The sequence below is a fragment of the Thamnophis elegans genome, chromosome 9, assembly GCF_009769535.1.
Source record: "Thamnophis elegans isolate rThaEle1 chromosome 9, rThaEle1.pri, whole genome shotgun sequence".
NCBI lineage: Eukaryota > Metazoa > Chordata > Lepidosauria > Squamata > Colubridae > Thamnophis > Thamnophis elegans.
In genome coordinates, this window is record NC_045549.1 from 20,687,382 (window position 1) to 20,709,023 (window position 21,642).

Consider the following 21,642-nt stretch of genomic DNA (forward strand, 5'->3'; position numbering starts at 1 on the left):
ATTTACAACCTAAAGGAGCAGATTCCATTATGGGTATAAATTGAAGACTTATGCTACCTGTATGCACTTAATGCAAATATGAAACTTCATTTAAGTTCCTCTGACTATTACTGACTCCAATTATTAAGTTCCTGTTTGCTTGGAAAAAAGACCTTGCCTTCTCTGTCTTCTGACAATTTCCCTTTCCTTTATTCAATTTATGCCCCTTGAGAACTAGCTTCCAAATAATTCTTAAGTTGTTTTCCCGACTCCTTTATTATCTCTCATCCTTAGTTTCTTCTCCTTGTGTCAGCCTCTTTCTGCTTTCTGTTTTCTTTGCTTGACTACTGCTGTAATATTATCCATCCAGGAAAGGATAGCATGGTCACTGGGTGAGGGAGCGTGTCACTTCCATATACTGCAGAGTACAATGGTATGCTATCTGGGCTATATATAAAAGGCCCATGGTAGCAGCCACAATAGTTTTTTGCTCTTAAAATAGCTCACAGATGCTTGCTTCACCTCCCCTACTCCCATCCCAAATTAGATGTAGACAATCTGCAAGCCACATGTGGCTCTTGGACTAATTTCCAAAGCCCACTGCACAAAATCACTTCAACCTCTGCAAAGAGATTTTTGCCCTTTTTCCATTGGTTGCTACTTGGGAAAGAGAAGGGGTTGTCAGAAAGAGAATAAAAGGAAGATATGAAGCCCTTTCCCTGTCTCCTAATGGCATTTCCACATACTATTATACTTCCCCATTATGTAGGTCCTTACCAAAGACTCTTGAGGAAATACAGTCCTTAACAGAAAAAGATTTGCCCATCAAGACCTGAAGAATAGACCAATATGATGCTTTCCAGTGAACTCCTGCCCAAAGACTTAAATCAAAATGAATTTTATATACATAATATTTTGATTGAATACTTTATTACAGGAGTGTCAAACTGAAGGCCTGCAGGCCACATCCGGCCTGCGGGGTGCTTAGATCTGGCCCGTGGGGTCACTCTAGAAACAGCAGAGGATTGGCCCGTGGTGCCTCTGCCAGCAAAAACAGAACTCAGGGAGGCCATACATAGCCCGCACAGGCTCCATTTTCGGCCTTGATGGCCTTCTGCAGCACTCTGCCAGCAAAAACAGAGCATGCGGAGGCCACATGTGCCCCCGGGCTCCATTTTCACTGGCAGAGGACTGCAGGAGGCTGTCGTGATTGAAAATGGAGCCTTGACAAGTGACGTCAAGCTGGACACAGCCACCCTGGAGGCGCTCATCCCAGCCGCCACCCTCCCCCTAGTCCCCTGATGTCAAGCACAACCCTGATGTGGCCCTCAATGAAATCGAGTTTGACAGCCCTGATTTATTAGAGCCATCAAATCTAAGAAGAAAGCCCGATGGAGGACTTGTAATAAAGTGTAATATGGGTAGTCCTTTACTTACAACCATTCCTTTAGTGACCATTCAAAATGAAAGTGACACTGAAAAAAGTGACACAACTGTTTTTCACACTTACGGCTGTCGTAGTGTCCCTGTGGTCACATGATCAAAATTCAGACCCTTGGCAACTGGCATGTATTTATGATGGTTGCAATGTCCCGGGGTCACATAACAAGTAAAGTCAATGGGGAATCCCAATTCACTTAACAATTGGGGCAAGAAAAGTTGTAAAATGTGGAACAACTCACTTAACAACTGTCCTGCTTAGCAACAAATTTCGGGCTCAATTGTGGTCATACGTCGAGGACTACTTATATATTGTTTTTGAGTCATAGTTTTCTTTAAAAATTTCTCTTCATTTTACTACAGTAGGTTCCCCTAAGTTCTCTTTGGTGCACTATTAATATAGTGGGGTGGATTCTTTCCAGGCTGTTGTGGAAGCCAAGAAACTGATATTCCAAGGCTTGAATAAAGCAGATAAAGCTGATGATGTGAAGATGTTCCTTTTGGCACTGAAAAATGCCCTTTTGCCAGAAGCTGTTCCTGTGCTGCTAAAATTCGCTGAGTCAGGAGAAGGACCTATCAGCAACATTGCTGTTACTGCGCTACAGAGATATGATCATTCATCCATCACTACTGAGGTAAATAAAAAGCACACAAGGTTTTTAGGAGTATTGGATAATGTTGGTCCTTCATTTAGAGAGAGAAGTTGTAAATACATATATGTATTTTACCGAAGAACCCACAAAGATTATGGAGTTCTCATGCAAAATTCAAGAGACTGAGTCTCTTGAACTCCTTACGTTTTTTTTTTAAATATCAGCAACCATTTTAAGCACCAGCTGTCATTCTGCCTTTCCAGAAAATTACCCCAAGTTTGGCTAGAATAGATCATCAAATCTTCAAAACGTTGAAATCTTGAGCTATGAAACCTTATGGAATTTTGGTGATTCTCATGTGAGAGTTAAAAATTCTTACAATTAAAAATGTAATTTTAATCGAACTTGAGCAATTTACATACGCTGTCTGGATTATTGCAAGCCCCATGTTGCCAACTCTTGTTTTAAAATTTTCTATATCTAAATTTGGAAAAGTTGCAGGCAAGGTAATCCTTGGACAGCCTCCTTACTTTCAGATTTTCCTTTTTGTAATCTTGATGGAAATGTTTTATCCAAAGACTAAAAATGAAAAATCTCTGATAATTCTCCCTATTAGAAGGAAGGTAAACATTTATTGAACAGAAGGTGAAAAGTTAAAAGAAGCATTTATCAGAAGAAGAAAAATAGGATTCCAATGATGATTATGAAAAATCTATATGTAGATTTTAAATCTATATGAGCCGAGGTGGCGCAGTGGTTAAATGCAGCACTGCAGGCTACTGCTAGATCAGCAGTTCAGCGGTTCAAATCTCACCGGCTCAGGGTTGACTCAGCCTTCCATCCTTCCGAGGTGGGTAAAATGAGGACCCGGATTGTTGGGGGCAATATGCTGACTCTCTGTAAACCGCTTAGAGAGGGCTGAAAGCCCTATGAAGCGGTATATAAGTCTACTGCTATATATAGCCAAATTTAAATTATTCAATTCTTGTCCATTTCTGCATTTTCTGTGAAAAGGTTTGGATGCCTTCCTCTTTTGTGACAAAAGAGTAGTTTCTATATATTCACTGTTTTTATAACTGAAACCAGTTTTATCAAGGTGGGATCAATGGTGGGTCCCAGCAGCTGCTACTGCCAGCTCACTCAGGGACGCGCCTCATGCATGCTTGCACAGTACAACAGAAATTGCTCTGCACATGCGTAGAAGCCATAAACAAGATGGCAGTGCCAGAAGAACTGGTTTGGGGGCATGGCAGGCCTGGGTCACTGCCAGTTACAGCAACCCACACCGCCAAGCTACTATCAGTTCTGTTTGATCGGGTAAAGGAGGCACAAAAGGCTTCAGTAAACAACAGCTCTTTATTGCAAGTCAAGTAAACATCCAGCTGGAGAATGGTCGAGCAGCATCCCCTTTTAAATTTCCAATTTTAATAGATTTGTATGCCGCCCAATCCCGAAGGACTCCGGGCGGCTTACATAAAAACAATTTAAAAGTATTAAAAAAAAGTTTAAAATACAAGACAGAAACAAATTAAAAGAAGGACACAACATGCACTCGATCTTAATGGGGCTGAAGCTCAATCAAGATCAACAGACCCAGGCCTGCCGGAACAGCCAGGTCTTAACAGATTTACGGAAGGCTGAGAGAGTGGTCCTTAAAGGGATCTGTCAGACCTCTTGACCAATGAGATTCAATCTCTGTTCCCGCCGGAACAAAGGACCTTGGTGGAAACCTCTTGCAGTCTGTCAGTGGGGGGGAATATCTAACAGGTTCGGCCAAACCAGTCCGAACTGGTAGGAACCCACCACTGGGTGGGAAGTAACTCTCATATACATTCTAGATGTGTTGAGCTATAACTTGCATTAGCTTGAACATAGTGGGAGTTGTTATCCAATAAATCTTTAAGGTTAGAAAAGGGTGTCTCATTGATTGCTCCGGATATGGGCAGAAATATATTTAACATTTTGGGAGAAGAACCATGATTTGGTCTTTCTGTGTATCTGTTACAAGAACTATGAACATGTTGTATGATCCAAGGTGAAGTTCAGTATGCAGAAAGATGAAAAAGAAGTGAGATCCGGGACTCATATTACTAGGTTGTCTAACAATTAACCTCACAGCTTTCAAGTTTGATGCTTGATCAATATTTTGATATTTCAATATATTTCAATATATCAATATTTTGATATTTTCTACCGCCACCTAGTAAGATACATGTCAACCAAAATTCACTAATTTTTTTCATCCAATTTGAGAGAACTGGGGGGTAATAGGTTAAATTCCTTGATAGTTATTGATCCTGACACAATTATTTGAATTTTGATACTATCCCAGTACACAGAAGCTATAGCATCTGAAGTTTCTTTTGAAAAAAATCTATCTGGTCTCATTTATGAGTAAATACATAGACTTTCTTTCTTTTCTTCTCTTCTTCTATCAGCTATTCAGTGGAATTGACCAGATTATATTTCTACCAGGTGAAAAAAACCATGAACAGGATTTACCACCAGAATTATAAAGTTCATGAGAAGACCGTAAGAACCACAGCTGCTGCTATTATCTTCAACAGCAATCCGTCCTTCATGGAAGTTAAAAACCTCCTCCTCTCTATTGGAGAGCTGCCACTGGAGATGAATAAGTACATGCTTTCACTAGTCCAGGACATACTACGTTTTGAAATGCCTGCCAGGTATATCAAGTATCATTGTTATTTGTGTAACCATGCTGCGATAGAACTGCTCCACAAATATTACTCTTGTACAATTCACACAACCTCCTCCATATTCATACTGGGATAAAAAGCATAGTTTTTTTTAAAGATCACAGTGAGAGCTTAAATTTCCTGTTTCTTTCTTAACAGAATAACAGAGTTGGAAGGGATCTTGGAGATCTTCTAGTCCAATCCCCTGCTCAAGCAGGATATATATTTTTTTTATTTTATTAAGCATTTATAGGCCGCCCTTTTCCCTGAGGGGACTCAGGGCGGCTTACAATAATAGGGAGGGGGGTTTCCACCACAAATGCGCGCACAACAAAAGCGCGCCTGACTAAACCGCGGTGTCTAAAGCGCGGTGACAAAAAAAACCTAACCCTAAACCTAACCCTAAACCTAACCCTAACCCTAACCCTAAACCTAACCCTAAACCTAAATGTAAATCTTACCTTAAAGTAAATTGCGCTTCTGTCGGCGCGCTGTTGTCGGCCGCAGTGTTGTCGGCGCGCTTATGACGTTCGCGCTTTTGTCGGGTCACAATATTTATCTTATCTTGGAATGATTTAAAACTTTAAAAATTGTTTTGATGTAGTAGTAGTAGTAGGGGTGGGAGGTAAATGACTATTCAAAAGTTAAGATAGCTTTACTGATCAGAATTTTTTTAAAAATCAGGACATCCACGTTAAGGCTTGCAAAATGCTAACTCAGTTCTCTGTTTGATGGAATGATTGTGTTAGCACAGTATGCTTACTATGATGGGTTTAAAAAATTAACCAATTTTGGGGGGGTTACATGATAGTAACAAAATAGGATACATTTGACAATGCATTAGTCTAAATGTGGTTGGCAAGTTTCATGGTGGCTATATGCATTTGTGTAACAGAGAAAGCAGATTTATGCTACAGAAGATTTACTCAATGTAAATACAATTCTCATATAGGCTGAACTATAGAATTTGAACTAGCAATCGGTAACATAATGATGTATGTAGAAAAGTAGAAGTTGGTAAGAATGAGATTATTGTACTGTAACTTTCAGCAAATAACCATACCCCTATAATCAGATTTTCTTAAATAAATTAGTGTCTTTATCTCAAAGGAAGGTTCTTAGTATGGATTTCAGGTGAGATCATAATGTATGAATTGCTATTACTAAAATGCATCTTTTTAGTATTTAATTGTAGTGGGAAAATATTTTCTTCTCCAATAGAAATAAAATGTTTGTTTTTCAGCAAAATGATCCGTAAAGTCCTGAAGGACATATTGATTCATAATTATGACCGATTTTCCAAAATGGGTTCTTCTTCGGCCTTCTCTGGTTATCTAACACGTACGTGATGGTCAAAATTAATATGAGATTATATTTGCATTTTTTTATTGTTTTTGCCAAAATTGTAACATGTAACTCTGTTTAATTAAGGTGGCCAAATTCTATCATCTACATATAGCCTTGATATACTGTACTCTGGTTCCGGTATCTTAAGAAGAAGCAACATGAATATCTTTCTTTTCAATAAATTTGCTCAACTTCATGCCAGCCAGGTATGTCTCATGCACTATTAAAATAAAAACATCAGAAGAGAGCCTAGCATGCAGCTTGAGTCATTACAACTTGATCGTGGAATCAAGTTAAATCAGATCAAACTATTGTTTAGGACCATGCTTTTTTGTGCATATGGTTCAGAATTGCTTTAAACATTATGCACGCACAAGTGTAATACCTCTCTTCTAATCATGAAAGGGGTTTGGAAGAAGAACTGCTTACTATTGTCCTCTTAATTCATTACATGGTAAAAGGTCCTGCTCATCCTCCAGATGTTTGAGTGGTGATGTTTCAGATTGAACCTGAATTTGTGTGCTCTAAGCTTCCTTTGATGGCATGGCTTAAAGTTTGTTGTAACAGCAACTCCATCATTTTCTATTCCCTACTTTTTAAATTTAAAATGCTGTTCATTGGCCAGATAAAAAAACAGTGTTTCCACATCTTTCATAATTATGAGAAGTTGAGTAGCTGCAGTTTTTATTACCTTGACTGCCCAACTATGTCAAACTTTGATAGGCTCATAGAATGAGAAAGGATCTGGAGCAGTGGTGGGATTCAATTTTGCCAGAACTTGATCCGTACTCATCCTGGAGAGGAAACGCAGTCTCCCATTCTAAGGGGCCATTTAAATCCTTTAAATCCTTTTAATCTCACTCAGGTTAAGGTCTTGAAAGTTGTCCAGGTTTATAGTTCCACTTCTTGGAATAGGGTCTTGCTTGCAGCGAAAGACAAACTTTAGAAGGTTGATACTTAATAAGAATAAAATGACATATGTTGATCAAGATGTCACCCAGATAGCTACAGGATACTTTTTCTTCCAGGCAGGCTCTTAGGCTCATAAATGTATTGACTGTGATGTATAATGTTTAGGATTTCTTAAACAGAGAGAATAATCCAAATAAAGTTATTTATCACTAATAATTTCTGAACTATATATCAGATTGAGAATGAGACAAATGAGACAGTGAAGTACCACCATATTAATGTAATTGTGATTATTTATAATCCAGGTAAAAGATTTATCATTGCTTGCTATTATTCATGGAATGGAAGTCTGCAGCAAGTAGTTGTTTGTGCACTTTAAACAATGTACCATGATTGAATTTTCCCTGTAATAGAAGTAATAGCAATAGCAGTAGACTTATATACCGCTTCATAGGGCTTTCAGCCCTCTCTAAGCGGTTTACAGAGAGTCAGCATATCGCCCCCAACAATCTGGGTCCTCATTTTACCCACCTCGGAAGGATGGAAGGCTGAGTCAACCCTGAGCCGGTGGGATTAGTAGCTCTTGATTTACAACCACAACTGGGACCAGAATTTCCATCACTAAACAATGTGATCATAAAGCGAGATATTGTGTAACCCAGTGGTGGGATTCAATTTTTTTTACTACTGGTTCTGTGGGCTTGGCTTGGTGGGTGTAGCTTGGTGGGTGTAGCTTGGTGGGCATGGCAGGGGAAGGATATTGCAAAATCCCCATTTCCTCCCGATCAGCTGGGACTCGAAAGGCAGAGAATAGATGGGGATGGAGCCAGTCAGAGGTGGTATTTACCAGTTCTCCAAACTACTCAAAATTTCTGGTACCGTTTCTCCAGAACTGGTCAGAACCTGCTGAATACCACCTCTGATCTGGAGATCATTTACTTCCAACCCTTTTCATTATAAACTCTATAGTACTTTATGTATGATTAAAAGAATTTGCATAAATCCCTCCAATGGATTTATAGGACATCTAAGAAAGTGCACTTCCTTGTCAAACAAGAGCTTCCATAAAATTTATCTACATTGATTAAAATCTGCCCTTCTGTAGCTTCCACCTATCCTCCCTTCAGTCCTGCTCTTGATGGTAGTTGCCATATGTCCTTTCCTTTTCAATGTAACATTATCTTAGAAGAGCCTTGTGCTGCTTCTCAGTTGTAAGAAGGGATGGATGAGAGTTGAATAATATAACAATCTTGTTGAATTTAGAACAAAATGTCCTTGCATGCACATGTTCATTTTCCCGTGTGCTATATGTTGCTTTCTTTTAGGTGATAATTGAAGCTCAAGGTCTGGAATCTATTATAGCTGCATCTGCAGATGAAGGAGAAGAAAATCTTGACTCCTTTGCTGGTTTGTCAGCAATCATGTTTGATGTTCAACTCCGGCCAGTTACTTTTTTCCAAGGATATAGTGATTTAATGTCTAAAATGTTCTCAGCCACTGGAGACCCCATTAATGTAGTGAAAGGGCTCATCCTTCTGTTTGATTTCTCACAGGTATGTACTGTGAAATGTATGTACTGGAAACCTAATATTCTACTCTATTTTTCGGAGTATAAAATGCACCGGATTATAAGGCACACCAAGATTTTGAAAGGCAAATTAAAAAAAGGTTTTTGCACTCTGCAGACCTCCCAAAAATGGCCCGTTTTTCATGAAAACTGGCCCATTTTTTTGAAAAAAAAAAAAGGTATTCCTAACCTTTAGGAGGCTTGTAAAGTGCTCCTGGGGGTTGGGGAGAGGGCAAAACTAGCAGAAATGGCCCATTTCCCCCTCATTTTTGTCCTCCCCAGCCTTCAGGAGCATGCTGGAGGCCTTCTAAAACCTATGCACAGCCATTTTTGTAAATGGGGTGGGGTTTCATTTGAGGGGGGGGAATGCTGTATTCAGTGTATAAAATGCACCCAGATTTTCACCCTCTTTTTTGAGGGAAAAAGGTGCGTCTTATACTCCCCAAAATACGGTAGTTATATATGACATTTTTACTCCAAATTTATGCTCTTAGTAATAATGTTTTTGAAGCATGGAGGCTGATAATGCCAGTTTGCATAGCCTTGTTGTAAGAAGAACCTATAGTTCAGTAATAAGTAGATGATTAGTTAGATGGTTGCACAGAATTTATACACACACACACGCACACACATATAGTATATTATACATGGAACTCATAAACTATACAAATAAATGACTAGCATTACCCTTAGCAATGTTCAAAAATAAAATTAATACATTGACTGGATGAAGTGTTTTATGGATTTTTTAAAAATGCTTCCCCCCACCCTCTTTGAAAACTCAATTTTTATTTTTATTGTGTCCATTTTCACTTTTGTTCTTCAGTCTGAGTCTTTGAACTAAATAGAATAGAATAGAATAGAATTTTTTATTGGCCAAGTGTGATTGGACATGCAAGGAATTTATCTTTGGTGCATATGCTCTCAGTGTACATAAGGAGAATAAAATACATTCATCAAGAATAAAAAGATATAACAGTGATAGTCAAGGTTACTAATAAGCTATCAAATCGTACTAGTAAAGAAATAATATAAATTAAAATATACAAGCAACATAGTTATAGTCATAAATGGGAAGAGATAGATACTAGGAAGGAAGAGACAAATAATAATAATACAGTAAATTATATAAAATAGTAAATTATTTGACAGTGTTGTGGAAATTAGTTGTTATGCAGAGTGATGGCATTGGGGAAAAACTGTTCTTGTGCATCAGTTGTTCTGATGTGCAGTGCCCTATAGTGTCATTTTGAGGGCAGAAGTTGAAGCAATTTATGTCCAGGACGTGAGGGGTCTGTTGATATTTTCACAGCCCTCTTTTTGATTCCTGCAGTATACAGGTCCTCAATAGAAGACCGATTGGAAGCAATTGTTTTTTCTGCAGATCTAATTATCTATTGAAATCTGTGTTTGTCTTGTTTGGTTGCAGAGCCAAACCAGACGGTTATGGAGGTGCAGATGACAAACTCATAATAATAAATAACCTATTACAAGTTTTTTTTTAAATGGCAACTACCAAGTGTATGTGACAAGACAGGAATAGGCTTGTTTAATTATTATCCCAGCCCAGCTTCTGAATTCTTACTCTCTTCCAAGTACATTTGACTGTTGACCAATTTGGTGGGGTATCATACATCATGTTTGTTTCTAGCAATAAAAGGCATGGTCATAGATAATCATCACAATTTTCAGAAGAGGACTGAAATTTTGTGAAACAATACTGTTGTTTGGTTCTTCAGAGTTCTTGATCTCAGTAGTGACTAGCTGTCTTGACAGAGTAATAGGAAACAAGGCTCAGTTATAATGACATTTAGTGTCTATGGATATTTCTTTCAAAAAAGAACATTGCAGGTTTGCTGTTTCCTATTTCCCTATTTTTTCAATGTTTTTCTTGGGTATAGTCAGAAAAAAAACCAATGGGCGTACTTACATTGCTTAAGTGGATTGAAAACAGAGGGGATTATTAATAACCATACACCAGCTGAATTCCTCTGCACAATTTCTGGAGAGTTAACTATTTTGAGCTCAGCAGGATGGACCTCTGAATAAATATGCACCTACCAGAAGCTGCATCATACTTTGTTTTATGCACTGTAGGAAGACTATAAACATATTTAATATGGTTTCCAAGCCACGTGAACCTTAAAATGTTGGCTGTCTGTCAGCATGCAACTGAAATGACTTGCTGTGACCCTGAATTGCTTTCTGTTTTGACTGTTTCCAAATGGTCTCTATGCAATGCATTCCCAATCCAGCTGTAAGTTTTTGACAGCTGGGAGGGGCAGCCTTGGTAGGAAGGTTCTTTATCCATAAAGCTATGTCTCTCGCTGAATTATATGGAAAACCATTTGTCCCTTTATTCAACAGCTTTATTATACTATTACTTTTATAGTAGTGTAAGGCTTTTTTATTTCTAACCAGTTTAGTAGTTTGGAGATCACATATGAAATGAGCTTAGTGACCCTAATTTTAAATATTATGTAGGCTTTTTTCATAGGTATTGCCTAGACCAGAACTTCTCAAACATTTTGATCATAGGACCTTTTTACAATCTTAAAAATGATCAAGAACCCTAAAGATCTTTGTTTTATGTGGATGATATCTATTGATATTTACTACGTTACAAATTAAAACTCTGACATTTTAAAATCTTTATTATTTAAATATTGATTTGATTTAGTGGACCTGCTGAAGACGCTTTGAGAACCATTGGTCTAGACCAAAAATATCAAAGAGAAACGTGCTTGAATAGTGCTGAGGAGATAGATGTTTCGTTTCTGTGCAACATGAAACAACTGTCTCAAGAACAGTTTTTGTTATTAAAAAATGTACTTTGAAGTGTCTCGCTGTGTAGCTGCCCTACACTGTAAGCTTCATTTATGGATCTTCTGTTCTCAGCTGATTGAGTTGCCCAGTTGCATGGAGTGGAGAGATGTTTCTTTACACCAAAGGGAAAACTCAAAAAGGGAGACAGGGAAGTAGAGACAGAAAGTATTTGTGTCTTTCTAAAATATTACTATAGGCTCAGTGGCTAAGACGCTGAACTTGTTGATCAGAAATGTTAGCAGGTCAGCGATTTGAATCTCTAGCACCACGTAACCGAGTGAGCTTCCATTTCTAGTCACAGCTTCTGCCAACCTAGGAGTTCAAAAGCATGTAAAAATGCTAGTAGAAAAATAGGTACCACCTTTGGTGGGAAGGCAACAGCGTTTTGTGCGCCTTCAGCGTTTAGTCATGCTGGCCACATGACCATGGAGACATCTTTGGACAGCGCTGGCTCTTTGACTTTGAAACGTAGATGAGCACCACCCCCTAGAATCAGGAACGACTAACACATATGTGCGAGGGGAACCTTTACCTTAAAACATTACTAATCTGAACATATACTAGATAAGCAAGAAATATTATGTGTTCTTTTTTTTTGTACTTAGGCTATCCAGCTGCAATCTGGGCTGATTTGCAATGCTGAATTCAAAGGAGGTATGACAATTGATGTATCAGGAGGAATGGAGTTCAGCCTTTGGTACAGAGAATCCAAAACAAAAGTTAAAAATCGGTGAGACATCTAAGTTAGTTCTTGATGGAGATATTAGATTTCATCATCAACAAGAGGGATTTTAAATTTAGTTAGTGTGTACAACTCTTAAACATTTTAAGAACTTAGCTCCTTAGTTGAAAGAATAGTTGTATGAAAACATGTGGAAAATAGAGAAAATGTAACTTTACTATTTCTGCAGAAGATTCTTTTTCTACCCGATTCTGAAAACTATAGTCGAAACATCTGGTACAAACTGATAGTGAAAACATGGTCTATTGCAACAACATGATACATACCCTGCATTGTATACTTGCATCCCAACATCAGTTGCAAGTTGATAGTCATGTGAAGGTAAAGTCAAAATTTCCTCCATATGATTGTCAACTCGCAACTGATGTTTATATGGTTTGTATGGCAATATTCCATCATTTGCTCTCCATGGATCAGTTGAACCACAAAATAGTAAAAACTGTTACTTATACCTTTGGTAGCTCAAAGCTTGTGTATTGTCTTTATCAGGTTGCTCTAACCTTGGCTTCGCAAGAGCATTCAGCAAATTCCTTGTCCCGACAAAAAACCCTTTTATTAATTTACTGTGAATTATGCTCATTCACATCCAACAAAGTCTTTCCAAGGAGGATTGGAGACCTGACAGACTGATATCTGCAAAATTTGGCAAGGAGTCTCAGAGAGTCACGAACCAATTAAGCGAACGAATTATCTCCTGCAAATTCCACTCCCCTTTGTTCCTCTTTTATTTCCTCAGGAAGGGACCATTCATTGTCCACCTTACTCCCAGTTCTTTAGCTGTTCCTTTTATCTTGCAACTATGTGCATACTCACAGTGGGAACAGGTTCCAATTGTTCGTCTGCCTCACTGATGCCTGACTCTGAAGGCAGCTGATAACTGGCATACAGCTCTGGCCCGCTCTCTGCCTCTGACACAGAACCCTCATCAGAGCCTTCCCCAGACTCTAGGATGGCCCATGTTCTCCCCAACTTCCTCACTGTCAAATCTACTACCAGCTCCTCTGGTGGATCACAATACAGGTGTTGATTAAAACTTGTTTATTGCCTTTATCACGTATTGAATAAAACTTGTGTATTGCCCTTATCAGCTTTGAGTAAAATAATTAGTGGAACAATACTTTAGAACTTTTGTGGTGAGCCCATATTGTTTCAGTTGTCAGATTACTATGTTCAGTGATCACAACCAAAAAGCTAGATTGAGAAATGTTGCAATTTGTCATTCAGTGAAATGTAGGGAATTGGATTTATCATTCCTGTCCTGACCAAGGTGTGAATTCCTGAGACATCAGGAATTAATGTTTGAACTACATAGCCACTTTTCTTTTTCTCCTCCTATCCTTATCAACATCAATGTTTGACCGCTAGGAAGAGTCAGTAATGTACGGGTGCCGACAGGAAAGCCAATGTGAAATGAGATTTTTATACAGAACAGTTTGTCTAAAAGTTATCAGTTGGGGGAGATATTATTCCAATATAATATTCAATTTTTGACCACTTGTTTTTTCCCCCACTTCTGTTTTGTTCAGGGGAGCTGTGGCTATGGTTGGTAACTTTGTTGTGGATGCTATGTTTGTGAAGGCTGGCCTGGAAACCACTTCTGAAATCGAAGCAATGTTGGATTTTGTCACCACAGTGAAATTTTCACAATACCCGTTTTTGGTCTGCATGCAGATGGATAAAACCGAAAGTCCATTTAGGTAGGAAGCAACTAGAAATGTTTATTGATCTGCCTAGCATTTTAATGCAGCTTTCTGATTTCTGATTCTGTAGAAGACCATTACGTGTTAAGTAAATAAAGAGTGCAATTTGCATGGGAGATTGCATGGCCCTTAAATTAGTCCCTAATCAAGAGTTGTTGATTGTCCTAATTTCATTATGAGTATGAGTATGAATAGTTTATTTATATGCCGCCCTTTTCCCTGGGGGGACTCCAATCCAATCCAACTTTCCCAACATTCTGTCACATAGACTTATCACAGTATTCTAACAGTGTATGATCAGGGATAGCTACTCTATACCACAGTGCCAATTTTTACAACCCCTTCAGCATTGCAAAGGAGGTTGCAATTTTTTTCTCTCCAAGTCAAAGTGAGGGAAAAAGCAAACATGGTATGATCAAGATTGGTGCCATGATAGGCAGGCTTAGAGAAAGATCTCAATCTTCCACCAATCTTCACCACCACCCTTGGTGTGACTTCTGAGAATTCCTAGAGGTATAGTCTAGAGCAGGGGTGTCAAAATCAAGGCCCAGGGGCTGGATCTGGCCCACGGGGTACTTGGTTCCACCACAAAACCGCGGTCGACTAAAGCGCGCTCGACGAAACCGCGTACCTGACATCATCACAGTGCGACGAAAAAAGCACACTGTGAGCGGTAAAGCTAAAATTAACGCGTAAACCTAAACCTAACCCCCCGAAATCTAACCCTAAACCTAACCCTAAACCTAACCCTTAACCTAACCCTAAACCTAACCCTTAACCTAACGCTAAACCTAACGCTAACCCTTAACCTAACCCTAAACCTAACCCTAACGCTTAACCTAACCCTAACCCTTAACCTAACCCTAACCCTAACCCTAACCCTAACCCTAACCCTAACCCTAACCCTTACCTTAACGTGAATCGGCTTGCTTTAAAAGCGCTTTTTAAAGCGCCCTTTTTTCTCCGCGGTCGTATTTGTCGCGCTGCTGATGATGTCAGGTACGCGCTTTAATCAGGCGCGCTTTAGTGGACCACGGTTTTGTCGTGCCACGGGGGTACTTAGATATGGCCCGCGGGGCCGCCCTAGAAATATCAAATGACCAGCCCACAGTGCTTCTGCCAATGAAAACAGGCTCCCGAGCTCTGTTTTCAGCTGCCACCGCCTCCTGCAATCCTCTGCCAGTGAAAACAGAGCTCAGGAGGGCCCTGTGCTGCTTGCAAAGCATCTGACATTGTGTTCAAGTGCCATTGACCTCAAATGTGTATATCTATACATCAGTCCAGGACCCAGATTATTGAGTCTCAAAGCCATAAGGTGTGTTGTATTTGTTTTTATTCAACTTTGCTCTGGAAAATTATGGATAAGAAAAAGTTAAAACATGATCCCTTTCAATTGTGTATGTCATTAAGAATTATTCCTAGGATTATAACATGCTGTGGCTCAAGTAGTACAGTATAATCATATCACTACTATTTTTTTTTGCAGGCAACACCTAACAAAATATGAAAGTCTTCCTTCTGGAAAGCCGTACATCTCTCGGAAAAGAAAAGTGAGCTTGGTGGCAGGTTCTGAATATCCCCTTCACCAAGAAAATTCCCACATGTGCAGGAAAGTCTTCAGTGACCAAGACGATTTTTCTGAAGCTTGGTTTTGAAATAGGCACCTGATCTTGAATTTTACCAAAAAAAAACTAGCTGATTCCGGCTTCACATCCTGCTACCTTCGTTTAGGGCCTAAACCTGTAATTTGCAAGTCTGTGAGAACTTTGTTGTATCGAACTTTAAGGGGCCCAGGATTGAGTCTTGTGCACTGTGTTTACATATTTACATATATTTAAAAGATTTGTTTTGGGTTTTGTTTGTAACATGTTAGGAATACAACTTATTTCAAATCCAGATATTCATTGAAGACCATTAGAGGTGATAGGACATAATTCTGCTTGGATCTCTTAAGAACATTTTCTGTTGTTTAAGAGAAAATAATAATCTGGGGGTGAGATACTTGATGGAACTGAAGTTTTAATCAGTTCCTCACTGTCTTCTGTAATTTAAAATCACTCCCTACACCCCATTCAAAATAGTTAGCCTTGGACAGAAAAAAAACCAAATAATACTGTATGTGTTGTTTTATCTCTCTGTACCTTACAGCAATTTCAACAGGCATTTCAGTGATTTAACAGCAGTAATTTTAGAGCTGCTAGTATATTATATATATATATATATATACACACATACATACATACATACACACACATGGTGGCTCAGTGGCTAAGATGCTGAGCTTGTCAATCAGAAAGATCGGCAGTTTGGCGGTTCGAATCCCTAGTGCCAAGTAACAGAGTGAGCTCCTGTTCCTTGTTCCAGCTTCTGCCAACCTAGCAGTTCAAAAGCATGTAAAAATGCAAGTAGAAGAACAGGAACCACCTTTGGCGTTCCATGCACGTTTGGCATTTAGTCATGCCGGCCACATAACCATGGAGATGTCTTTGGACAACACTGACTCTTCAGCTTTGAAACAGAGATAAGTACCGCCCCCTAGAGTCAGGAACAACTAGCACATATGTGCGAGGAAAACCTTTACTTTTACCTTTAGTGTATTTTCTCTTAAGGTCATAGGGTTCACTGCGGAGCTTATATAATTCTTGACTGCAAACTTGTAATTTTCCACGCTAGGGAAATTCCATCAGAAAGCTTTGCATTTTAGGCAAGATGACAAAGAAATATGTCCCGGGAAATTTGCACTACAAATTAAAATGCAAATTTTAGTGTAAAATTTTAAAAATCACTTTATTAACTTTGATAACAGAAACTGAAAAAAAAAATGCTAACAGACTTTTACCATGAGAAAGAAACTGAAATTTGAAACATTTAAACAACAAAAGAAAAAACCTGCAATAAATCCAATCAGAACTGTTTCCTTTTCTCATATTTATTTTCTTTAAGGATTAATATCATTTGATGTTCCAAGTCAAAACACAGAAAATATGTATTGTTTTTTAAACCATACAAAATCCATGTTCATTGTGAGAGTTCTTGAAAATTACTCAATAAAACAAACACTATTTAAACATATATTTAGATTGCCATTCTCAGCTATTTTACACAGTGTTGAGAAATCGTAACTTTAATAGAACCATTAAAAAGTGGCTGCTGATACAAAATATATATATATAAACCATCTTTGCTAAAATTGCTTGAAGAATTATTAGCACAATCCAACCAAGATGTGTTCTTTTTGCCAGTCTTAATATAGTGTGTAGATATGTTTCTAGAAGTCTCATTCATCTTAATGGTTTCAGCAGATGGTTTGTTAACTGGAATATGTTCTAGATACTATTTACCTGTTAAAGAATAATTATCATGCATAATTTCTCAGAAGTATTCCGCTAATCTTGCTCATTAGTAAATACATTTTAAGATTGCAGCTACAATTTAAGTTAACAACTCATGTGTTCATAATTTATCTTTATTTTAACTTTTATATGCATATGTTAGTTCTATTTGAAAAGAGGGTGGGAAGACAGTAGAGTTGAGAACATTAATTTTCCTCCCTGTAAGTCAAAACCTGACTCCATTGTAAACAAACATAGTCCAAGATGGTGCTTTGTCAATATCTTATATGCTCCAAATAACAACGTGATGGTCATTCATCACAAAACTGGAACAGAAACCAGGAGAAAAGCAGAAATCAAGAACAGAATGTTTTTGTTTCTCTTTTTCAGTTTATTATGGCTTTATAATAATCTTTTCCATATGCTAGATTGGAAATTGATGCCTATACCACTGTATGATGTAAGGACGTAATTTTTTGACTTGACTGGAAAATGTCCCCTCCCTCATTTGAGAAGTACAAAATATAATTAGCTTTAAATTAATCCATCTATGTAATAGAAAAATTGTTGTGGCTTCCTTCCTCTACCCATTTGCTAATAAAAGTACCTTATATGGAATTGCCCTCAAATTCTCATTTCAAAACTGATAGTGTAATGAGTAAAAAAAGAGTCTCTGAATTGGAGTGCTTAGACATCCAGGCAGTATATAAAGATGACTATACCCTACTAACAATGCAGTTTCCTCTCAAATGAGACCGTACAGTGTACATATTGTCTTAGTACAGAATTTCTGTTTTACTATTTTAGTTTGCTTGTATTAAAAAAAAAGTGATCCAGTACTGTTATTGTTTTTCTGCCAAAGTCTTGAATGGTTTTGAAACTTTTTAACTGTTTATACAACAAGCCATGTTCTAGATGTACTGTAGATTAACAAAAGAATGGTTTATATAATGCCTCTGCAAATTAAATCATATTATGGCTGGTCAGGCTCATACAACATATTAAGTCACTGATGAGTTTCTTATAACATGCAGAGGTGGGTTCCTACCGGTTTGGACCGGTACAGCTGAACCGGTAATAACTTGGTGGCCTGGGTTGGTGGAACTGGCAGCGACCCAGGCCTGCCACGCCCCTGAATTGGTTCTCTCGGTGCCACCATAGGTGCTGCCATCTTGTTTTTGCCTTCCACGCATGTGCAAAGCATTTTTTTGCACTACGCATGCGCGCACAGCATGCATCAAGCACTCATACGCACATGCACGTCCCTTAGCAAACCAGCAATAGTGGCAGCCAGAACCCACCCCTGATGCAGACCTACAACCTATCACACCTTTTTAGTCTAAATTAGCACGCTGAGCAAATCCAGCCTATAAAGACTAAACTGCCCATTATAACAGGTGCAGTCAAACTTTCATAGGTAGCAAAGGAGGGATTTTGATAGATAGGACTACAATGAGCAGAGAACATCATGTAAATCACTAGGACTAGATTTTTAAGGGGGGAGAAGGTAGAATTTTTTTAATATAGTAGACTTTACGACATAATAAAAGTCTTAAACTGTAAGCAGTAATTTTAGTCTGTTTCCTACCTATACAAAGAATTATGCCAGTTTCAGTTGCAAACTGCCAAATTTTCATCTCAGAGTTCAGGTGCTCAGAAAAGAAGGATTTAGGGCTATGAACAGGTTGTAGACCATACACTGCTTCCTCCTACTGTATTTTAAATCCCTGTTCTGCTATGAAGGTCAGTTTAAGTTGATGCGGAGGGCATGGGAAATGGCCTTCCATATATGTAACGGCAAAGCCAGTAATACATAGTCATAACCACTATTAAGCATTTCAGTTCAGTGTTTTTGCTTGCCGGTAGTTGGCATACCTTATCAGAGTATTGGCCATTTCTTCCTACTAGGTCTGTTCCATTTTAGCCATTAAAACCATATGATCAGTGTTGTAGTTATTGTAAAGATTCTAGAGAAAACATTCTTAAGCATACTGTATATATAGCCTCTTCTCTGCAGGTGCTGTGTTTACCTATTTGGTAAACAGTAAATAAAGAATATTGAAATAATAGAAGCAGATCTACACTCTGTTTACATATGCATTTGGTGGATTTAGTTAAAGTTGTAGGATTGCATCATGTCTTGCTTTCTTGAAAACAAATTTCTCACAAAGTAGGTATTAGGAAAGCTTAGAATTTGTTCTTAGCAAACTTAGATATTTTCTTCCCACGTAATTATCAAACACTCCACTGGTCAATTTATTCAGAAGTAACTAAATGTTTTTATTGCTACTGTGTAATAATAATAATAAATCTATACCTGATCCACCCAAAATATTGAAGCTTTTATTAAGTGTGATTTATGTTATTTATATTAGATATATATGTTGGCCACAAGATTTCAGATTATTTAAGAATAAGAGCACTGGACTTTGATCAGTGAGATGGGTTTGATCTCTGCATAGTGACAAAATTCACTAAGTGATATAGAATAATATTACAGAGTTCTTATGAGGAGGACCACAGAAGTTAAGAGCAACAGTATTATGTATAAACTTTTCATTAGTTACATGAGCAACACATTATCTCTTGATTGATCATCTAAATATTATTGTGATTTTAGAGGCATCAAACTGATTCATGTGTTTTACTGCATTTCCTTGAATATAAAGCAGTGAAATAAATGAATGAAACCATTCTCAATATATGGCTTAATGCTACTGGTAACACTGGCCTGCATGGCGTTGTTAAATTTGAGCATTGGCATTAATTATACCTAAAGGTCAGTTGAACAGGTTGATGATTTTATGCTTTTTGATAGCTGTTTCAAGGTATTCTATTCATTTGGAACCTATGAAATAAATAGGAAAAATGTTACCCTTTTGTTTTTCATTATTTTGTGCAGGTTTTGTTTTATGTTGTGTTTGTTTTTCAGTAAGTGTACTAGGAAAGGATAATCTGGAAATCAGAGACAAGACTACCGTTTTCCTGAAAATAAGACCTCCCTGGATAATAAGCCCAATTGGGCTTTTGAGCGCATGTGCTAAAATAAACCCTCCCCTGAAAATAAGCCCTCCCAGAAAATATTGCAGCACAGCAGCAACCATGCGGTGACCACACTTGCCACTTCCTGCACCTCAAAAATAAGACCACCTCGAAAATTATGCCAAATGCTTATTTTGGGCTCAAAAGAAACCCGTCTTATTATCGGGGAAACACGTATCTACCACTTAAAAAGAAAGAAAAGTTTGTGGCTAATTCATTGCTAGTGATACAGAAAATGAATTTGTCAACTCCAATTTTGAGTGTAAAATGCCCGTTTAACATGAAAAATACTTTTTGTAAATGCAAAATAGCTGTGGGGCATTTTTAAGTATAGAATATAGAATAACAGAGTTGGAAGGCACCTTGAAGGTCTTCTAGTCCAACCCTGCTTAGGCAGGAAACCTACAGCATTTCAGACAAATGTGTTTGGAAGAGTAACATTTGATCATCTTTTTTGAGCTCAAAGTATTTCCAAGATGCTCAAAAGGAGCCTGCTCTAAATTTGAGGCAAGCGTTCAATCTTTGCAGCTAGTTTTCTGCTCAAAAGAGAGCCTTTGCAAATCTTTGTTTATCCATAAGCCATTTCACCTTCTGCATTATTGCAACATATATATTTCAATGACCTGTAAAAGATCTTAAAACCTTTGGAGGTTCAAGAGAACCTCACTAGGCTAATGCAACTGCCCTTTGGAAGGATAGCACAAGCAACAACTATGTGTTCTTTTCAGAAAACAGAGTAAATTACAATTAATAATTACACAATCCATTCCTTGGCACTTATTTCTCACTTTTTTAGTTTATTTATTCTGCCTTCATTAAGGGCATGGCAGTATAAAACTTATAGGATGGCATTGTGTTAACAAATAGTCAATATTTTAAGAAATGGAGAATAATCTTTTTAGTTCTCCTTGGTGAAGAGATAGTGAATCTTAATTGATTTGTATACGAGTCTATTCTTTATTTTACATAACAATATTTGCTATTTTTCTCTGCATTACAAATTAATAAATTTCTAATTCAATATTTTTAAATAATCCAGACAGAATACTGAGAGGTTGTTTATAATATTGTTTACTGAAAAATACATTTTATTTGTTATAACATTCAAAAAATATACAAATCCTTGCTTATTTGCTTAAAAAGGTTGCTTCTTAAAGGACAGTTTATTATATATTCTTGCAATCCTCGTACAATTATATCTGTGCTATGTGCAATACATATGTAGTGCAATTCCCAGACTGTCTTAGCTAGGTTTGCTGTCTTTCAATTCCAGCAGTCTGTAAGAGGATCACTTCAGATTTCAGTCAAGAACTTGCTATAGGGTCATCTGTGTTGAAAGCAGCATAGTCATTTTCTTCCAGATAGTTTTCCTTAGACATTGCACAAGTAGTACTATTTTATTAAAACAATCTTTAAATGCATTCTGCCCTTCCCATTTTATTCAACTGCATTCATTTCAGACA

General features: G+C 37.8%; 1 protein-coding gene across 1 annotated transcript in view; it reads left to right on the forward strand.

Moving 5' to 3' along the window:
• The window catches only part of MTTP (microsomal triglyceride transfer protein), a 39,754-nt gene extending 23,846 nt beyond the window's left edge, over positions 1 to 15,908 (forward strand). The window contains exons 11-18 of the mRNA XM_032223785.1: positions 1,842 to 2,054; positions 4,488 to 4,699; positions 5,955 to 6,052; positions 6,143 to 6,264; positions 8,296 to 8,523; positions 11,969 to 12,093; positions 13,632 to 13,802; positions 15,292 to 15,908. Of these exons, the coding sequence (XP_032079676.1) occupies positions 1,842 to 2,054; positions 4,488 to 4,699; positions 5,955 to 6,052; positions 6,143 to 6,264; positions 8,296 to 8,523; positions 11,969 to 12,093; positions 13,632 to 13,802; positions 15,292 to 15,460 (1,338 nt within the window). The 3' untranslated portion in view covers positions 15,461 to 15,908. The remainder of the gene's footprint in view (positions 1 to 1,841; positions 2,055 to 4,487; positions 4,700 to 5,954; positions 6,053 to 6,142; positions 6,265 to 8,295; positions 8,524 to 11,968; positions 12,094 to 13,631; positions 13,803 to 15,291) is intronic.
• Positions 15,909 to 21,642: the final 5,734 nt, after the last annotated feature.